The 19,368-nt window shown below is 35.6% G+C and overlaps 4 protein-coding genes across 8 annotated transcripts; 1 reads left to right on the forward strand and 3 right to left on the reverse strand.

The window, feature by feature from the left end:
• Positions 1–212: 212 nt before the first annotated feature.
• LOC117918217 (two-component response regulator ARR1-like) lies at positions 213–3,481 on the reverse strand. Its single transcript, XM_034834725.1, has 6 exons — positions 3,361–3,481; positions 3,101–3,253; positions 2,666–3,007; positions 1,559–1,635; positions 635–1,477; positions 213–528 (listed from the first exon to the last, which is right to left on the reverse strand). Exons 1-5 carry the CDS (start codon positions 3,479–3,481, stop codon positions 647–649), a joined length of 1,524 nt encoding a protein of 507 aa, XP_034690616.1. The 3' UTR covers positions 213–528; positions 635–646.
• Positions 3,482–4,926: 1,445 nt separating this feature from the next.
• Positions 4,927–8,889, reverse strand: LOC117917466 (syntaxin-41-like). The gene is made up of 9 exons (XM_034833754.1): positions 8,791–8,889; positions 8,504–8,700; positions 7,103–7,379; positions 6,566–6,655; positions 6,244–6,321; positions 5,813–5,890; positions 5,664–5,729; positions 5,501–5,581; positions 4,927–5,329 (listed from the first exon to the last, which is right to left on the reverse strand). Exons 2-9 carry the CDS (start codon positions 8,680–8,682, stop codon positions 5,222–5,224), a joined length of 957 nt encoding a protein of 318 aa, XP_034689645.1. The 5' UTR covers positions 8,683–8,700; positions 8,791–8,889; the 3' UTR covers positions 4,927–5,221.
• A 598-nt stretch (positions 8,890–9,487) lies between these two features.
• LOC117917221 (protein DEHYDRATION-INDUCED 19 homolog 4-like) lies at positions 9,488–13,288 on the forward strand. Its single transcript, XM_034833420.1, has 5 exons — positions 9,488–9,707; positions 10,071–10,213; positions 11,031–11,108; positions 11,860–12,119; positions 12,891–13,288. The coding sequence occupies exons 1-5, from the start codon at positions 9,632–9,634 to the stop codon at positions 12,997–12,999; spliced, it is 666 nt and encodes a 221-aa protein (XP_034689311.1). The 5' UTR covers positions 9,488–9,631; the 3' UTR covers positions 13,000–13,288.
• A 1,221-nt stretch (positions 13,289–14,509) lies between these two features.
• LOC117918350 (L10-interacting MYB domain-containing protein) lies at positions 14,510–18,554 on the reverse strand. 5 transcript variants are annotated; one of them, XM_034834932.1, is made up of 5 exons: positions 18,472–18,547; positions 18,199–18,259; positions 16,462–16,797; positions 15,695–16,390; positions 14,510–15,331 (listed from the first exon to the last, which is right to left on the reverse strand). In XM_034834932.1, exons 3-5 carry the CDS (start codon positions 16,795–16,797, stop codon positions 14,762–14,764), a joined length of 1,602 nt encoding a protein of 533 aa, XP_034690823.1. In that variant the 5' UTR covers positions 18,199–18,259; positions 18,472–18,547; the 3' UTR covers positions 14,510–14,761. The 5 variants fall into 5 exon arrangements, with proteins under 5 accessions (XP_034690823.1, XP_034690818.1, XP_034690819.1 ...); XM_034834927.1 differs by lacking the exon at positions 18,199–18,259 and having other exon boundaries at positions 16,462–16,801; positions 18,472–18,554; XM_034834928.1 differs by lacking the exon at positions 18,199–18,259 and having other exon boundaries at positions 18,472–18,551.
• Positions 18,555–19,368: the final 814 nt, after the last annotated feature.

The following is a 19,368-nucleotide window of genomic DNA, read 5'->3' on the forward strand; positions in this document are numbered from 1 at the left end:
TTGTTAAAATATACGAGAAGCCAATTCGATGTTGCACATGAATCATTGAATAACTGAAGCTCCCTAAGTCACAAGCATTTCATGAGCTCTATGAGTTGATATCTATCAAACACATGGACATACATAACTGAAATCATAGCAAAGCAGCCAAATGGAGATTATGAATCAGTGATGCCAAACTAGAGTCACCATCACAAGCGTAATAAAAAGAAATGCTTTGTTAACCAGAGTTACAGAAAGGGATCAAATATTTGGCACATTGCCTCTATCAGGCACAGCTAACAATGTCAGTTTCTGAATTCTACAAAGCTTCATTGATGGTTAACTACTTTAAACTTTTCTAAGACCATTCACTCACGTGAAATCTAAGTCTTTGAACTAGGTATGAAACCAAAAAAAAAAAAAAACATGGAACTAAAGGTTACATATGTATAATTCCTTGAGAGTGTATGTCTTCTAAGAAGATGGTTATTATCCAAGGGATAGCCATCAAAATATGTATCAGTTTTCAGCCAGCCCAACATTCTGCTGCAAGACAACAAAAAGAGAAGGCAATTTATTTGTCAAACACGTATACAATATCATGACATATACAAAGAAACTGGGAAGAGTGATGAAGTCACAGAATATTAACCTTTTTGAATTGTCAGGACATGAATCCGTGGTCAAAGCGTTGGCCAAAAGATAAAGACTTACAGCCCGGCCTAGGCATACTTTCAGGCTTCATCCTAAAAGAATCATCAACCAAGAGGTTGTTTCCAGGTTGAGCAATATTTTCCGGGTTCCTATATCCATATTCTTCACCAAGGGAGACCATTCCCTGGCCAACAGAAGAAGCATTTCCATAGATAGCATTCATCTCAAGATGGAAGCCATGGCTATGGTCTTTTGAAAAATCAACCATTGGAGAAGCTAGAGGATAGCATGCTGCAGCATTACTTTCTATGGGATTCCCAACTGCCCTCAGAGCCTGGGCTTCAATATCATTAGAAAGAATTTGATTGGACAAAGGGTGATGCCCAAAATGCTGATGACCTGAAATTTCATTCAGCATTGGCATGCCATATGGGGTTTGAGCCATCTGCATCATAGAAAAGCTACTCTGGCTTCCATAAACACTATCATCATTAGCAGCTGGTAAGTTTAGAGATCTTGGAGCTCCTTCACTAACTTGAAAATCCAGGCTCCTATACATTTGAGCAGGTTGCTGCAGCATATTGGCTGGAACTTCATGAAGCAACTTCGCTCGTTTACTGCTATTGCAAGCTTGTTGCCCCACTCCATAGTGGAAAAGGTTCCTTTGATCTACAAAAGCCATGGGAGTCCTAGAGTTTCCTTCCCTGGTGAGACCTTGCAGTGGGACTTCACCAACCACATTAAGTTGGGGGTTGCAGCCATTTAAAGAAGCTGGATTCATATATGTCTTTTCGGGACCCTGTGAAATCTCACTTACCCTGCTGAGATAAAGGCGAAATTTCTGCACCATATAGCTGTAATTATCAGTGTCTTTTACCAAACAATAACAATAAATCTTTCTGGAGAAAATTTTTTCCATTACCTGAAGGTGGCTGGCAACATTTTCTCTAGTAAGACCAGGAAGATTCATTTGCTCTAGGATTTTCTTTGGAACTGCCTCTGCAATAACATGACATTTGCAATCTTAAGGTAGATGGAAACTAGCACAAAATAAAATCTATCAAGGGAGAGCAGAAACTTAAGCCTATAAGAAAGCCTATATAAACCCAGTTTAGGGCTTCATCTTTTGTCATTGTCTTCCGGACTCCAAAGAGCAAACCCTAGGTATCTCCTTTAGAGAGAGAAGACCATCCTCTTTTGTACCAAAATTGGTGAAAGAAGAGAGCGGACAAAAAATCGTTAAGTCCATGAGATCTATAATGCCTACAAACTATCTTCTTAGGATTGGATTTGATTTGGAAACATCCAAATTGCAAGTATTGGTTTATGTCTCTAGAGTTATGACATATTATTGTTTTTTTATTATTATATGTTTCCCTTATGTTAAATTTAGAGAGCCTAGGATTAGATATGCATGCACCCTATAAGATCCAAAACCAAAGAAGAAAGTAACATCGGTTCAGCTAGTAAGTAAAAACATAAAAATAAAAAATTCTTCAAACTATCAAACATGCAAAATCTACTACGATACCATCCCAACAACTTTTGTCATTGTCTTCGAGACTCCAAAGAGCAAATCCTAGCTACCCCTTTAAAGAGAGAAGACCACTATCTCTTATGACAAAATCCATGAAAGGAGAGATCATATGAAAGATTGTTCAATCTATGGATCTATGACGCCTACAAAATTACCTTCATTAGATTGGATTTGATTTGAAAACATTTAGATCACATGTATGAGTTTCTATCTCTAGATCTATGTCATATTATGGTTTTTTTATTGTCATATTTTTTCCTATGTTAAGTTTAGAGAGTTTGGGATCAGATATGCATACACCCTATAAGATTCAAGATCAAGGAATAAAGTAATTTAGGATTCCCAATTGGTAAGGGGAAAAAAATCTTCAAACTATAAACAATTGAAATCATTCCATCCCAACAAAAATCCAGTAATCAAATTTTTGAAGGGCATGATAAATTGTATAGGAAAGCAAAGTGCCTATCATCAAGGAAGGTGAAAGATTCATACTAGAATAGCCCAGTTGATTCACAGCTGCCACAAACTGTTGATGGAGGGCTGGTGTCCAAACCATCCTAGGCTTCTTTACCGTTGTTGGCATAGCATTCCTGGATTCTCCTTCATCCTCCCTATCTTTTTTCCTCTTCATGCTTCTACTGCCCTCTTCATTCCCACCCTCTACATCATCCTCCATTGCATGCTCCATTTCCTTCAATTCATTCCTTCTTTTCCGAATCACATGCTGCCATACCAGCTGAATTGCATCCATCCTTACCGGTTTAACCCAATAGTCACAGGCACCATGAATGATACCCTTCATGATAGTTTCCCTTTTCTCATCCGAAGACATCACTGAACAAACATGTGTATAATAGAATTAGTAAGATGCTGTGTCATCAAGATATGTTAATTTCTTCTCAGGGTTTTGGAAAAAAGACTACTTACTAACAACAGGCATGTCCATCTCCAATCCAATGATCTCAAGAAGCTTAAGTCCACTAATATCAGGCATATGCAAATCACTTAGAACAATATCAAACCTACTGCTATCTTCCCTTAGCAGGGACAGTGCCTCCTTCGCATTCCTACATTTGGTAACTGAAGATCTCGAAACCAAACTCAATCCAGTTATCCCTACTCAAAACCCCATGAAGGAAAAGCAAAAATTAAGAAACCCATAAAGAAAAGAACTATAAATAACATACCTTTATACATGCAACGCTCAAGCATTCTTCCCATTATTTGAAGACAAGTCTGATCATCATCAACTGCAAGAACTCTGATACCTTCTGGGAACTGGAGAGGAACTCCAGCAGTTACAGACATGGAACCTTCTCCAGTTTCGACATTCATAGAAAATACCAGTGAAGAGGAATCAGAGTGGAAGAGAAGAGAAAGAGAGGGTGAGAAGCAGCAGCGTTTTAACTTTTTTGAAAGATATTTATTATTGACTGTGTTTGACACTCTGTATATTTAATAATTTATATGAACTTTTTTTTTTTCTATTTCTGTTGACGTACGGCTCCGTATTTTGAACTGCATATGAAAAGGAAACAGACTAACAGCTCTTCAGAAAACCCTACTACTGCACCACTTTGGTAATGGTGGATTTATTTAGAAAGTCATAATTTTACTTATTATATTTACAGGATCTAATATGAGTTGTATCCATCACCATCGAGATTATAGTAATTGCCATGGAAATCTTTTTTTTTTTTTTTTTTTATTCTTACTGAATATAAATCTTATGAGCAAAAAGTTGTTTACAGATTTCACCTTTAATACATTAGATATTGGATTAAAAGTCTTGGGGTTGAATCCCATTAAGGTATTATTTAATGGGTGTTTGATAAATCAATAATTTAATTTAAGTCATTAAATAAATTAAATATATTTAGTAAAATACCTTAATAATGATATGACTTAAAATAAAAAACAATTTAAACTAATAAATTAAAATAATTAATTTATTATTAAGTTAATATATTCATTTTATTTTTTTACTCTTATTCATTCTAATTATCTCTACGGTATTGGTACTCTATGACTTTTATTATTACTCGACCTCTTTATTATAGTTATAATATATGATGATAAATATGTTAATTTAATGATTTAAAATAAATTTTAAATTAATAACTTAATTATAATTTAACTTAAAATTAACTTAAGTCATTAAATAATAAGAATTATATTTTACCAAATACTCCCTCAAAATAGGGTTATTTTTATTTAATAAAGTTAATTAGAATAAACATTTTATTGGAATCACAATGTCAAATACATACAAAAATATTTTGAAATTTGAACACGTTTCATAAAATTTTCAAACTTGAATCCAAAATTAAAAAATAAGTCATTCAAACTTCTTCTTGATTAAAAATAAATAAATGAAGTTAAGTGATTTCTTGAGAAAATAAGACTTCAAGAAATTTTAAGAAAGAAATTTTTTTTTTATAGAGGTGAATGTCTTTATATTTATATTATAGCAAACAATTTGAATTTCATGGCTAAGTAATGAAATTAATAAGATGTAATTAGTTTTTTTTTGTTGATTTATTAATATAAAGAATGTGAATTGTAATTAAGACCGAAATAAAAAGATTAGACATAAAAGGATGACACGACTTCATAAATAGAAGCTTTTAAGGTTCTGAACATGTCACAAGTGATAAACTCCTAGACCATTTTGTCACAAGTGCAGTCCCCAATATGCAATGATTAGTCCTTGGTTCTTTCTTTTCCATCATTTGATAAAATTCCAAACTCAGTTACAAATTATAGTATTCATTTTTTCACTTTCTATTCATTTGAGAATTTTGGATAAAAGAATTGTTACAAGGGTATCATCACAAAATTACTTTCGGACCTTTACAGAAATATAATTCAGCCCTGTCAGAACATTCTACTGCTGATAGAATTACAATACAATGCTCCTGTTTATGAATTTCTAAAGACTTAAGTGGTTGCAGTGGTGGTATCTTAACTGGGGTTTGTCTATAGAACTCCTCCCATGCTATCATGGAAACTAACAGGTTGAGCTCTCAGCAAAGACTGGTAATATGATCACAAGAAAATCTCCTTCAAGATTAGGAGGACTAGCATGATGAAACACATGATAACGAGAATCGTTGCACATGTTACCATTCCACCTTTCCTCTGTGTTCTTTCTGCCTGCAATTCCAAATAATGCACCAGAACAGTGCTTAATTAGCAGCTAGAATTACACATTTGGGTTTAGCAGAAGCCTTGTGTAAAATGATAGATGAACAATGTTAGCAGTTAGTGTAAATCAATTAAGTTTAGCAGAAACCAGGTGCTAAAGGAAGAGAGGGGACAAAGGACCTTTTCAAGCTGTTTAAAGCCCTCCTCAACTGATGCAGACACACTCTGAATGTTGTAGTCTATCCGATCAACAATTGTTCCCTGATAGAGATATCAATTTGGTCACCAGGATTCTGGATGAAATTTATGGACAACGTATAAGGATTAAGGATGCCGCGTTGACCTGGTCTATCACAAGGACTGAGAGATCTTTCATGATTTGAGCAAGCTCATTCACAGATTCCACCACCTGTAAACAGGTTTTATTTAAAAAGGAAAACAAGAAGAACAGAATTTGGAATTGATTGTACTAAGTGGAGTGCCTCCAATTACCTGTCTGATCTCTTTCTCCCTTTCAGCTGTGAATTTCTCACTCTTCTTTAGCTTGGCCATTTGATGCTCATTAAAACCCTGGATTGATTTAAGCATATAATAAGCAAGTAATAATACTGGAAGGAGGGTCAAGAAAAACAAAATAACAAGGTGGTAAATAGGTCCAAACTTAGCAGAATAAAAGGGTTTCCAACCAGCACCAAAGTATGTTAAATAATAAACTATAATTGCCCAAAAATATTTATATTTAACACCTGATTTATTAGAGCATTAAGTATCTGTTTAAACAAAAACATAAGTTCTAAAACAAGACAAGCAATTTTCTGAGCTTTCATTTCCTCAGGAGAACCTAATTCTTTTTCTTTTCTGGCTTAATGTTAGGCCAACAATCCCAGAAGTTAAAAGGATAAAAGAGAAAAAGAACAGCATACCATGTCACCAAATTCATCATCATCCAATCTGAATTTATTTTCATTCAAGTTCATCTCCAAGTCAACCCCGTCATGTCCCTGCAGTAACCAAAATAAATAAAAAATGAAATCTCAACAAGAAACAGGCCGTGGACTATAATGAAAATCAACAATGTAAAACCAGTCAATAAGAGAAGAATGTGCACAACTTTGGAGTGGAAAGTCATCTTAAGCATGCAAGATTAGCTATCAATATCTATTGACATCGTACTTTCCTTGGAACTTACAATTCATATTTATTTATTATATAAGAAACAAGGATATATTTAGAAAAAATGCAAACCTCTTTTTGCTGCCTCAAACGCTTCAAATATGTTGACTGTCTCTTTCTGAGCTCCAATGAGAGGTTCTGAAGGTCTGTAGCAAGAGAACGCTGTTGGAAAAGGGGAAATTTAAGAAAAGAAAATACAATCCACATTAAAAGACCTCTAAAGAGAACATAAAACACTGATGAACTATTTCTTGTCAATGAATTAAAAGAAGTAAAAAATGTTTGAGATCTTTTTCTACAAAAGTACAAAAGTGAAACTGTGAAACAAATGGAACTGCACTATAGCAGTGAATTCAGGAGCACCCATCACCATAAGATGTATAGATTTCTTTTATATCCTATTCCTGTTGAAAGATATCAACTCAGTAGTACTAAAATGTTAGACTAATGAAAGATGCACAATATCCAGACAGGCAGCCAAAAGCTGAGGCTGTGTGTGATAAGAATAAAGATAAGGCAAGACTAGAGTAAATCATGGGCATACATCAAAATTACATGCAAACCATATAATTTTTTATAATAGAAAGTGCAATGACTATCGAGACCAACCTGTACATTTTTCCTAACATTAGAATCCTCAGAAGGCCCCCTTGCAGAAAGTTTTTGTAATCTCTTTTCTGACCTCTTCAGTAGATCTGTAATTTCTTGGGTGAGAGACTCAATCTTACGTTGATCTTCTTTGCCATCTTCAAAGGAGGGCATTAAAGCTTTGGCCTGAGCCTTGACTAACTCAGCCATTTTTACCCTAGAACGTTGTATATTTGCAGCTACTTCTTCAGAAACATCTACCCAAGCTGGAGGTAGACCCACTGTAAATGCATCCTTACTGCAGCAAGGAAAATATATTCAGCATTCAAAGAATATTTTCATTAGTAAAGCATAACTTGGGTACTTGACACTTGAACCATTTGTAAGCATTTAATTGGTGGGCATGGCTGATATCAGTATCCAACTCATTTGTTCAGCATTAAATGAAATGTTCTTAAGAATCTGTCCCTCCTTCATCCTCTTGAGAATTGCATTTTCAGACTCTTTAGCATCCCGCAATTTTTCACCTGTAGCAACCAACTATTTCCACCTAAAACCCCTACATTTCCCATTCAGTATCCATTATCTTTGAATTCTGACCAAACATATTTAGTTGAATCCAAACATTTCCTACAATCAGAATCCAAATAATCAAATTAAAGAAACATATATTCCATGTTGCGTATTGCATTAGCATATCCAATTCCCCGAAAGTACAAACACAAGAAAAAGCCCCAATATCCATTTTTCACTTCCTATTCTAACTGTAGGAGGAGCACATACTTTTTTCACTGAACATATATTCCATGTTGTGTTGCACATTAATACATTCAATTTCTTGAAAATGTAAAACACAACCAAAGTCCAGATTTCCATTTTCTAATCCCTATTCCATTTTAGGCAGGGCGCCATACTTCTTTCACCAAAAACTGGACAAGAGATTCAAAAGTTCAAGTATAAGTCCCCTTGTCAAATATCAAATTAAAAACCCATTTACCAGCTTGAATCCACTTTATTATGTCACCGACTCACCATCTATTCAACTCCAAACGTTCTAGATTCAACTCCTAGACACGTCCGTTGATTGATGACCTAATGAGTTAATCAATAACAAGTTGAAACATACCAGTGAATCACACTAACACCCTGCAACTGCATAAATTTATTTCAGCACAGTTCTCATTCTCTCTACAGAGACACAAATTTCCTAATTCCATTTTCCACAGAAGCTAGAAAAATGCTAGAACGGATTGATATTATATACAGTCAAATCTTATAAATTTCATGTGTAGTTCTCCTTTTTTTGGCTTAGGATGCCTAAGAAAATTAATCAAATCTTGGAATTTCCATAATAGGAGTGGATTCCTTTTCTTTTCTCGTCTACCAAACGGAGAGAGAAAGAGAAAGAAAAAGAAGCGTTACCTAGAAGGACCTGGATCCTCAGTGCTAAGAGGAGTATACGAAGACCGATTCGAGTGAAAAAGCGAAGTACTCGCCATTTCGATCACGGCACCGCCGGAGCTGGCCCCCGCCGGAGCTCGAACGCTGTTCACAGCATCTCTGTGCTTTCTGAACACTACGGTTCGATTCATCGTGGCCATGGAAAACAGGACCTGCAACTACAAGTGAGAATTCGAAATTTGAGAACGAGGAAATGGTTTTCTCATAATTGGCAGAGTTGCTGAGGAATTTATGAGAAAAATACTTACGAGGGAAATTGGAATTCGAGGTGTTTGGAAATGTCCGAGGGACGACGACTTTCACGAATGAAGACGCAATTCGAAAACCAACCTTCATCCACACAACTGAGTTCAAGCCCACGCCCAAGCCCAAGTTCAGGCCCAACGTATTTGTCACGGAAAACCAGTCCCAAATTCCCGTAAGATTTGTCGGAATTCGACTCCCATTGGGCCTTCAGTCAACTCGCTGGTCTGTCCGTACAAATTTGAGGTAGATATAATGGAGAGAAAAAAAAAAAAAAGTTAATATGTAATAAATTTATTTTAAAAAAAATATAATTAAATATACTTTTAATTTTGAGCCATTTAAACTTAATAGCTTCGACGCTTTTTCCTAATAAAGAATAGAGACTCCGAAGACCCAGATGATCATTTTCTAGATGTCATGTCCCTTCACGCGCTTGGAGAACCCAAAATACCCAAAGTGCCCTGCAATCGGTGCCGGGTCCACTCCTCTTTGCGCGTACCGCAACCTTGGTAAGAATGTAATATACCGAATATTTTAAGAACTTTTTGGGAATTACGCGTCTCAATAGCGGTTGTTGATGGCAGTTTCCGAAAATTCGCGCGAGTCTATGGTCATTTACCGAAATGCAGTAACATGACCCGACCCGGTTCAAAGCTACTTCTTCCTTAAGTCTCCCTGGAGTCCATACAGATGTATAAATATTTATGTAAGTTGTACAGAGATTTTCTGAGAGAGAAATGTGTATTTGGTAGCTGAGAAAATTTTGCAGAATTTTCTACTGGTTTGGGGAAGAGAAGTGTTGTTAGGTGAAGAATTTCTCGGCAAATTTTGTGGTGGAACTTAATGGACGATGATTCATGGAGCTTTGGTTTCTCTACTTCTTCCAAGAGCTATCGATCGGCCCTTCTGTCGCGGCCAGGTGAGCTTCGTATTGGTTTTTTGTATGCTGTTTGGTTAATGAGAAAAAAAAAAGGGAGAGGAAAGGGAAAGAGAAGGAAACAGAACGAAATTTTCTTTATTGTTGTATTTGTGTTGTTGTGGTTTCAGACAAAATAGAAAGGCTGCGTCAGCTGAGAAAACCTGTTTTCTTGTTACTTCAAATAATTAAAAAAGGAAAAAGAGAGAGAATGGAAGGAAAAAAAATGGGATTTAAAGTTTTCATTTATTACTTTTTCTCGCCTCTTTCTATGAAACCAAAGTGGAGCTAAAAGGGAGTGGGACTTGATTCTACCTTTTTTAATGCTAATAAGTGGTGAATCTATGATGATTATTCTTGGAACAGATCTCTGCATTGATTTTGATGACTTAGAAGGAGATGATGATTCAAAGGTGGAGTTCCCATGCCCATTTTGTTCGGAGGATTTCGATATTGTTGGATTGTGCTGCCATATTGATGAAGAGCATCCAACCGAGTCAAATTATGGGGTATTACTTGTTTTTTTTTTTTTTTTGTTGTTGTAGTTGTAATTACTAATTAGCCTATGTTGATTGGTGGAATGAGGATACTTTTGGATGATAATGATTTTGTCTCTATTTTTTGTTTTTATGACTTGGGTCAAAAAGTTCATAAATGATATAAAACCTTTCAATTTGCTTTATCCAGGTCACTAAGTAGTTTTTGGAATTAATCTGGTAAGAATTATTGGATAGGCTTCTTTGCTTCTTTATGGGGTATGCTTTTGATAATGAGAAAGGAAAATAGAAAAGTTGATCATCTTGAGTAACTCAATCCAGAAAAGCCTTAAAGCACAACTATGTTGGATAGGTTACCTGAATACTTTTTCGCACTGGACTTGATAGGCAGTCAATAATTACATCACTTTGGAAATTGCCTCTCCACTTCATCTCTTATTTTATGGGTCATGTCATCTTTAAATTAATCTCTTTCACCTTATGGATGATTAATTGAAGATATCATAAAGCTCATAATCATCGGGTTTTTTGTTCCCCCACTTGTACTCATAGATTTACCGAAGTTATATTCCATACTTTGTCCTACTTTACCATTATGCAAACTCGTAACTTATTGAAGGGTGGGGGTTGGGGATTTTGGTCTGCCTGTCCTTGTGGGGGCAAGGGAGTGAAGACGAGAAACATTTGGATATGAGATTATTGCCAAATTTGTGCTGTTATGCTGTAACAGGAGCATACTTGTTTAGTAAGTTTTACATGGATTTTTGGACTCTAATTGTGCCTTCATTGAATAGATGTTGCTCACAATCTGCCTTCTTTTTTATTGCAGATATGTACTGTTTGTGGTACAAGGGTTGGGATTGATATGATTGAACATTTAACTACACAGCATGGAAATATTTTCAAGATATCCTTTTTTACTCAATTGAGTTAGTCTTTTTCCCCCTTTTTGCTTATATTTGCTTTTTGGTTCTTATTTGAAATTTATGTCATAAGCATTGACATGAAATTCGCTCCTGCAAATTGTTTGCCCACAAATTAATTCTGCTCAAAGAACTGAATCGTGGATGGGGTTATGCAGTTGTCTGTGCAATTAACTAAATCAACATCACATTAGTGAAAAGTGATTTATATTTCTCATGTTTTTGTGAATACCAACAACAAATTAGAATTATGGTTCATTGTAATCTGTTTGTTTTCCTTCCCCTCTCCTCCCCCTCCCCCTCCCCTTCCCTCCTTTTTAAATCTCAATCTGACTGTCAGTTTTTTGCCTTGTTTTCTTTGAAAATCCATTGACAAAAGCTTGTAGGAAACTTCTATGTATGTAAACCATTTAGAAAGGTAAACAATAAGAGATTGGGTTTGTATACCTTTTTTTTTCTTTAAATCGTTCGACCTTAGTTTCTGGAGACCCCTGCAACATCAGTTAATTTATCAGTACGACTGGTCCATCATGTTTACATTTTTTTCTTTTTCTAAAGTTTGATTCACATAAACATTCCGTTAGCCTCTATTTCTTGTTCAAGTGCATTACATTTCCATGTTTCTTTATTTGTTCATGTCCTTTTATGACATGTTAAAATAATGCTTTTATTTCATACTTTTATATGGTGATAAAAGCTATAGGTTTGCTCTGAATTTCCTTGACTAGAGGTTACCTTCAGCAAAAATTGAAACTCCATAAGGGCGAATCCCATTCACTCCGTTCTTGGCTGAAGAAGGAGTTGCAGGATGGACAACTGCAATCTCTTCTTAGGGGTTCCTCTCTGTTTTCTTCCTCCAATACGGAACCTGATCCATTGCTGTCATCTTTTATTTACAACATGCCCATGGTTGATGTCACTGAAAGCATGCAGCCTAGTTCTTCAACTGAAGTAAACTTCGAAAAGAAAAGCTTAGATGAGAATATGTTAGAAAGGTATGACCAAATCTCACTGTCCACCAACTTGTATCATTCATGTTCCCTTGTACGGTACTACTGACAACTTAATCATGTTTACTATGTAAACTGTTTGATTATGCTTTTTAGTATTGGTCTTCCACGATTATAGGTTCAATTTTTACATGGCATTGGTTTTTAAATGCTGGTAGTACAAGTTCTGCTTGGCTGTATATTGAGTATTTAGGGTGCATTTAGGTACCTTACTTTAGTTTGTTAATAGTCTGAGTGAGACAGGATGTCAAGAATTGGTTTTTTAAAATGGATTACCCCAAAGACCTGACCAGTTCAGATCTTTTAGTTGAACCTTTGAAGACCAAAACCCAGTCAAACCATGTGAGGCTCGTCCAACCAAAGTTGGATGCTAAATTTATTCTATAACGCAGCAATAATGACCAAGTTCTTTCCTTATATTGATTTTGAATCTTAGCATTTTGTTACTTCCATTATCTGGATGTGATTTCTAATGGCTTTGGAACACCATTTAAGTAGAAACCAGAGGCAGGAAAGCATTCTGTTGAGAAACATGGTTCTGAATGAATTGGAAATTTGGTCAACCTTATAATCCCTCTTTGTGAAATTAACTTCAGATTGGCATTGTAACCCAGTATGTGCAAATAGTTTAATACTTAACATCTCTGCATTTACAAAATTAGATGATCATAGATGTACTGAGACGTTGTATTCTGGAATTACTAATGAATTTCACCCTTTTGCCACACTCGATCTGACAGTATTTTTTTGTGGCAGAAACATGCAACTGCCTCCCCTATCAGACAAGGACCAAAGGGAGAAGGCAAAACAATGTGAGTTTGTGCAGGGACTATTGTTATCCACCTTCCTCAATGACAATTTATGAATGAGGCTTCTGATGTTAAATTTTAACAAGCACATCATGTTGCAAGTGTTGAATATGCTGATTCCTTGACAGAGTTAGATTAGATGTAGGAATTGAATGCAATTCATGAAGTGTTCCCATCAGTTAGGCAAAAACAGAGTCAAACTCCTGTATCCTCTCTTTTCTGTAAATCTAATGTTGTGTTTTCCTTGTGGCTCCTCTTACATTTCAGACTGGTAGATGAGTACTGAGCTTCTGTTTTGATATGATCTCACTTTAATTATAGTATATGATCATTGTGTCTCAAAAATGCTAGGTGATTTCCTTTTTCTTCTCCTTCTCACAGGTTTCTGAGGCTTCCTGCTAATAATCATAACCCTTTTAACATTAGCATGGAAATGATTTCATTTGTTTCTGATAGTTGGAGGAAGTTGGCCATGGGCATTATTCTCAAATCCCCAGAAAAAAATTCTAATTCTTAATTTTGTTTTTAGCATTATTAGAAAGAAAGGGCATGGTGGAAAATTCTTTTACTTTTTTGAGTAACAGATTTCAAAACTGTTTAGTATGTGCTTTATTTTCTTCTTCAGGATTCTCTATTCTAAATTCAGTGGATGATAACTGAAAGGTTTTCAATTTCATGATACCCACAGGAAGAAGTAAAAAATCAATAAAAATAAAATAAAATAAAATAAAGCCCACTGGTTGTCAAAATCAGCAGAAAGTCAGAAAGTCTATAGGATCCTTTCTTGTACAGTTCAGCATGGTATGTTTGGCTGAAGGATGGTGTTATTCCTCAGCTTCTGTGTTATGTTGGTATAAGGATAAGGTTATCCTTGGCAAGGACAAAGTTATCCTTGCTTGACCAAACCTCTGTTTAGGTAAAGGGATATGCCACATTTACCCAGTTTCCAATCAGAGGTAACTTCAGCAACGACAATATCCTCTGTACTAAAAAATTTCGGGTGGAAGAACTCACTTTACTTGACATGATCAGGAAATAAAATTCGGTCAAAAAAAAAATTACGAGTAGAAATTTTGGGTAAATTGAAAATGGATGAATAAAGTTAAAAATTAAGCTATAATGCATTATGCGCATAGGCCAGGAAAAAAAATGTCAGAAAACCATGTTCAATTAGAACACACCATATGATACAAACGACCACACTGTTATTTTCCTTCATTTGTTTATGATTCAAAATTTGCATCATTTTTATCACAATCCTTCTCTCGTAGACATTTCCCAACCAGAGCATATAAATTTGTATGAAAATGCTTTTAAAAATAATTCTACTATAAAAAGTGGTTTTGAAAAAAAATAGGCATTTCACAAGATCTAGAAAACATCTTCAAAAAGTTGAAAAATTACGTACAATGCTCAAGTGAATTTCCAAAAACGTTTCGAGAGAGAAAACACTTCAAGTGCGTTTTGTAGTGATTATAGAAAACGTTTTTAACCTTTCTAATACTTGAATGATAAAAAATTAAAAAACACTTCCTAAAATCAGTGTCGGGCTCTTCAATCTTCAACTCAAAGCACTTCAAATAGAAACATTTCCACTATAAAAGCCAAGCTGATGAATTGTACATCGCATTTATGAGTTCTAACCATGCTTTTCAAAATAAATGTTCAATAAACAGAGGATAATGGACAGGTGGTATGGAGTTAACCTGATTATTAAATCAGTTTTAAGTCCATACAGAGTGTGGTTAATAAGAAAAGCGGTAGAAAGCCTATTCGAATGCAGAATGCCCAATGTACATGAAAGAATGTAATGTCACCCTATAACTGCTGTGGACGGAGCTTCCTTATCAACCACTTCTTTCTCAGTTTCACGTCCAAAGCCAGAAATGTTTTTGCCTTCTTTTCATCTTCCAAGAAATCACAGGCATCCAAAACAAGTTCCTCATCCATGTCTGGTAAGGCTTGGACTGCTTCAATCACACTCTCTATTGAGATGGAACCCGAGGTCTCGTCATCCTTGTTCTTTTCTGATATAGAAGAAACTGCAGTCACCATCTCCCTAAGAGCGCTAGCCATGTTCCCATCTTTTTTTCGAATTCTTTTTGGGGTTGCAGAATTCGATGGATTTACTAATTGTCGCTTGTTCCTTCTTAACCCAGAATGTGATGACTCCTTCAACTCACCCAGCTGCTCTTCACTGGAAAATGATGCAGCTGGAGACTCTGAAATCTTCAAAACTCCTTGAAACTTGACTTCTGGAGTGTCATCTGGTTCGTCGTAACCCAAATCGGTGTCTCTTCCATCAACGCTAAGTTCTCTGCATATCACGCACAAATCTTGGTAGTATGGCACAGGCCGGGTCATGTACTGGCGTGCGTTAGTATGTGTCTGCATTTCATCAAATCTAAGCTCTGAAACCGTGTTTTAAAAAATGAAGACAAAGAGGAATCATCCACAAATATTGAAAAACAGAGATAGAGTCATTTAGCAGTTGGGCCTTGAATCATTCCAATTCATTTCCAGTTGCATCCAAAGACTAAAAAGCTCATACTCAGAATGGATGAATTGAATCATTGTAAAAGAGAGAATTTAAGTTATCAACTGAAGCTGATAAGAAACAATATCCTTTCTTGCAATCTCAATAAGCATCAACAATAATAATTCTTTTAAATTCTATGAAAACAAAATAGAGTGATTTCCATTCCAGGTGGACTCCAAACACAGCCAAATTGAACAAAATGAAAGACACACCTTGATATAATCCTGCCAGACGCAATCATCAGCAGTCACCATTTGTCTTGTGTCATCCCAGACAAACCCATTCAAGTCAAGGAGGCTCCGAATGACATTATATTGCCTTCTCAGAGTTTTGAATCGGTTTTTCAAAACATCCATATCATACTTAAAGCCAAATTTAGCATTAAACGACGCAATCATCTCCATCCATGCTTGTTTTCGGAATACACCATCAACCTGGTTCCCTTTCTGCACTTGATCTAGCATGAGGTCAATGAAATAACGGTCCATGGGTGGTTGCCAATAAGTCCTTGTACGATGACTCATGCTGGGGCCTGTTTCACCTGGTGGAGCTTGAGGTTTTTCATCCACAGTTTCTTTTGACAAAGAGATGTCATACTCTTCATTGATCATGATGTCATGGAGAGCCTCCACAGCCACCTCACCCAGGCTCATTGGCTGAGTGGCGGTTACTATCTTGTTCCCACCTGAATGTGATGACTCGTGAATAATGTCAGTTGGTTCCCCATCATCAACAGACGTAACAGGGGATATCCCACTCGTCTTTGATCCTGATATGCTATTGTCAAGGTTGCCATCATGGCCAAAATGATTACCCTTTTGCTCAGGGGTTGCATTTCTATATATAAAACACAAGTCATTGTAATATGGGATAGTTTTTATTCTATATGACCTTGCATCTGGGTGTCCCTGCAAGTACAATCTGTAAGACTCCAGGAACAAACATGAAATAATTTTGAATAATAAAGCAAGCATTGTACCTTGATATATTCATCCCAGACATTATTATCAGCAGTCACCATTTGTCGCTGTTCATCCCAGCTAAACCCCCTCTGACAAAGGAGATTCTTTATAGCCTTGTAAAGGTTCCTCAGTGTTTTGTGACGATTTTTCAGGACATCTTTCTCATATTGAAAATTGAATTTTGCATTGAACAATGCTGTCATTTGCTTCCATGCTCGTTTGCTGAATAAATGATCATCTATCCTATTCCCCTTGTTGACTTGCTCTAACATGAGGTCAATAAAATACCGATCCATTTCTGGTGTCCAAATTGTCCTGAAGCGATCATTACCGTTTCGGGCTCGGACACCCATCTGTCTACAATTTGAGGAAAGGTATAAGTAGAAGAGGTAAACTTCCAAAAAAGAATCATGGATTAAAAGACATGCATTAATCAAATTTCTCTATTACCTATTACAGTCCACTACTCTTCTGGCTGTAAGACAACAGCAAACTGCACAACAAAATTGTAATCCAGATTTGTCCTATTTAAAGTACAAGAGGTTTTATTGAGTTATTCCATCACTTTGTTGCACTTCCTTTTAGAAGTATGAGGCTCTAAACCATCTCTAATAAAGAATCCACTTAGCCATGGAACTCTATAGAAGATGTATGGAGTTACCAAAAATTTTTGGTATGAAAACAGGCATAATTGTTTCAATCTAGCATCAAAAGCAAAAGAAATCACTTCTGAACGTGTTTTCAGTTTTGTTGATTGAAAGAATGACAAGGAGTAAGACCCTGAAATTCCACACACCTGCTAAAAAATGGTCTTCATATTATAGTGTCACTAAACCTTTACTAGAATAAAAGAGACTCCAAGTTATAATTTGCCATGTTTTTATCAATGTCTTTGCATCTACATTCATATTAAGACCTATTCTATCAGAAGTTCACATCCTTTCGGTCAACATACTAATTCATATTTCCTGCAACTCTTCATCTTAGTTTCTCCCTCAGCTTCCAAATTCCAAATTTGTTTCCCTTTTCTTTTGGATTATGACTCCAAAGTTTAATCTCTTTGTCAGGCTTCAAGAAGACTGGATGTGTCTCCTCACAACATGTTTTCTTTTCTTTTATCTTTTTCGGGATTTGAACAACACTGGAATGGCATAAAGTTCAATGACTAAGACAACATCACACAAAGTTCAGCACATCCTAATTCAAGTTCAGTAGAGTAGCAGCTTAATTTCACCAAATTTTTTTCTTTTTCGCATTTCTGAAAATGGTTTCCTCATCAACAAAGCTCACACCATAGAATGGGTTCCGAATTTAAAGTTCAATTGATCCCCAAACAAAGAGGTGGACTTCAAAGTATGAGGTTTCCAACAGAAAACTTCAGAACAAGTTGTAATAGGAATATCTTTATCCAAGACAAAGGCTAATTTGCAGCACAAACTTATGCCAAACACAGGCGTTAGTAGTACTTGCACCGCAAGCCCACCTTTTTCCAAAGGACGACAACCAAGCCTACGATTCCAAATCCACTTAGAACAAAACAAAGAGAAACTAATAGGCGGCCCTCAATCCAAACAGAAAAAGAAGAAAACCCATGTCCCAAACACCCACAAAGATTTATAACGCCTCAGTATTGAACCCAAACGGGCCTCCCACTCGGCTTCACTAAATTTCAAAAACAACCCAAGAGAAAACAAAAAGGAATTCATTCGACAACGCACAATTCAATCAGTTTTTATCAAATTCCAAATTCTTACCCGTATAAGCTTGCTCAGAGTGATTTCACTCCTACAAAACCCAACCCTTAATCTTTCATCCCCAAAATTAAAAGAAAGATCAAACTGAGTTTAAAATTCAAGGGGGTTTCGCATTACCATCTTCTACGCTATGAATAAATAAAAGAAAATTCAAATACAAGAATTATTCAAACCCAAAAACAAGAGACTAGAGAGAAACAGATAAAAAATTAAAGAGGCATCACAGAGAAAGAAAATAAGCAGAAAAAGAATTGAGGGTGAATGGAAACGAACCTGTTGTGGATCCTGGAAAAGGCGGAATAGCGGTTTCTGCAATTTGGAGGATAAGGTTTTCCAGGATAAGGTTGAAACAGGCCCGCTGCTGGAATACAACGCTAACCCTGACCGTAACAAGAAGCTAACCGTATAAGGGTTAGGGGATTAATAGGAATGAAGTTGTCCTGTTATTCGTAAAACAATAACACGGCCAATTAAATCTCTGCCCTGAGTCTATATAAAAATTATTTAGATGCCGAGTAAATATCAAATTATGGCATAATTTATATTATTTTATAAACAATTATCTAGTTCTAGAAAACAAAAATAATTCCAAAATTCGAAGGATTATTTTAGACCCTATTTCCTTCCTGTGATTGATATTATTATTTTTCGCATAATACATCAAGCTTCAAAGTTTCCAAGTTGGTTGAGCCGCCACCATCGATTGGGTCTTATCTCTCACGTCAGTGCTCAACCACAATCTCTTAAAATGGTAGGGCAACACGAATGGAATATATATGTAAATAGATGGAAAACAAAGTATTTGGAGAGTCTGATGAAGATACAGTACATGATTCTACGAATTTCTCTGGATTCTAGAAAATGATAAATTAGTAAAAAAAATTAAAAAATAAAAAATAAAAATAATTTAATGATTTTTTAAAATCTGCAACAATTTTCGCATATAGATGAATGGATTTCTCTCCTTATTTCACCATATCACCATTCTCATTTAGGACAATGAATCAGATATGTAATAAAATCAAAACATTTGATACTTAAAGAACCTGTTTCGCCCTATGATTTAACTTTTTATTTTTAAAAATAAAAAATTATTTTTAAAATTTTTTAACACTGCTTGACCATCATTCTTTGCAAATAATTTTTAAAAATAAAACAAAATAGAAAGCA

This window comes from Vitis riparia, chromosome 7 (genome assembly GCF_004353265.1).
Source record: "Vitis riparia cultivar Riparia Gloire de Montpellier isolate 1030 chromosome 7, EGFV_Vit.rip_1.0, whole genome shotgun sequence".
Lineage (NCBI taxonomy): Eukaryota > Viridiplantae > Streptophyta > Magnoliopsida > Vitales > Vitaceae > Vitis > Vitis riparia.

Bases quoted from the DNA above. Each gene is read 5' to 3' on its own strand.
- LOC117918217 (XM_034834725.1), bottom strand. From the start codon at position 3,481: ATGTCTGTAACTGCTGGAGTTCCTCTCCAGTTCCCAGAAGGTATCAGA. The intron at 3,254-3,360 runs GTATGTTATTTA...CGAGATCTTCAG, and splicing joins TGAGCGTTGCATGTATAAAG to TTACCAAATGTAGGAATGCG. The intron at 1,636-2,665 runs GTATGAATCTTT...ATGTTATTGCAG, and splicing joins GAATCAACTGGGCTATTCTA to AGGCAGTTCCAAAGAAAATC.
- LOC117917466 (XM_034833754.1), bottom strand. From the start codon at position 8,682: ATGGCCACGATGAATCGAACCGTAGTGTTCAGAAAGCACAGAGATGCT. The intron at 6,656-7,102 runs GTTGGTCTCGAT...CTTTTCCAACAG, and splicing joins ATGTTAGGAAAAATGTACAG to CGTTCTCTTGCTACAGACCT. The intron at 5,891-6,243 runs GTATGCTGTTCT...AAATCAATCCAG, and splicing joins ATGATGAATTTGGTGACATG to GGTTTTAATGAGCATCAAAT.
- LOC117917221 (XM_034833420.1), top strand. From the start codon at position 9,632: ATGGACGATGATTCATGGAGCTTTGGTTTCTCTACTTCTTCCAAGAGC. The intron at 9,708-10,070 runs GTGAGCTTCGTA...TTCTTGGAACAG, and splicing joins GGCCCTTCTGTCGCGGCCAG to ATCTCTGCATTGATTTTGAT. The intron at 12,120-12,890 runs GTATGACCAAAT...TTTTTGTGGCAG, and splicing joins GATGAGAATATGTTAGAAAG to AAACATGCAACTGCCTCCCC.
- LOC117918350 (XM_034834927.1), bottom strand. From the start codon at position 16,797: ATGGGTGTCCGAGCCCGAAACGGTAATGATCGCTTCAGGACAATTTGG. The intron at 16,391-16,461 runs GTACAATGCTTG...TTGTACTTGCAG, and splicing joins TCTGGGATGAATATATCAAG to GGACACCCAGATGCAAGGTC. The intron at 15,332-15,694 runs GTGTGTCTTTCA...GATGAAATGCAG, and splicing joins TCTGGCAGGATTATATCAAG to ACACATACTAACGCACGCCA.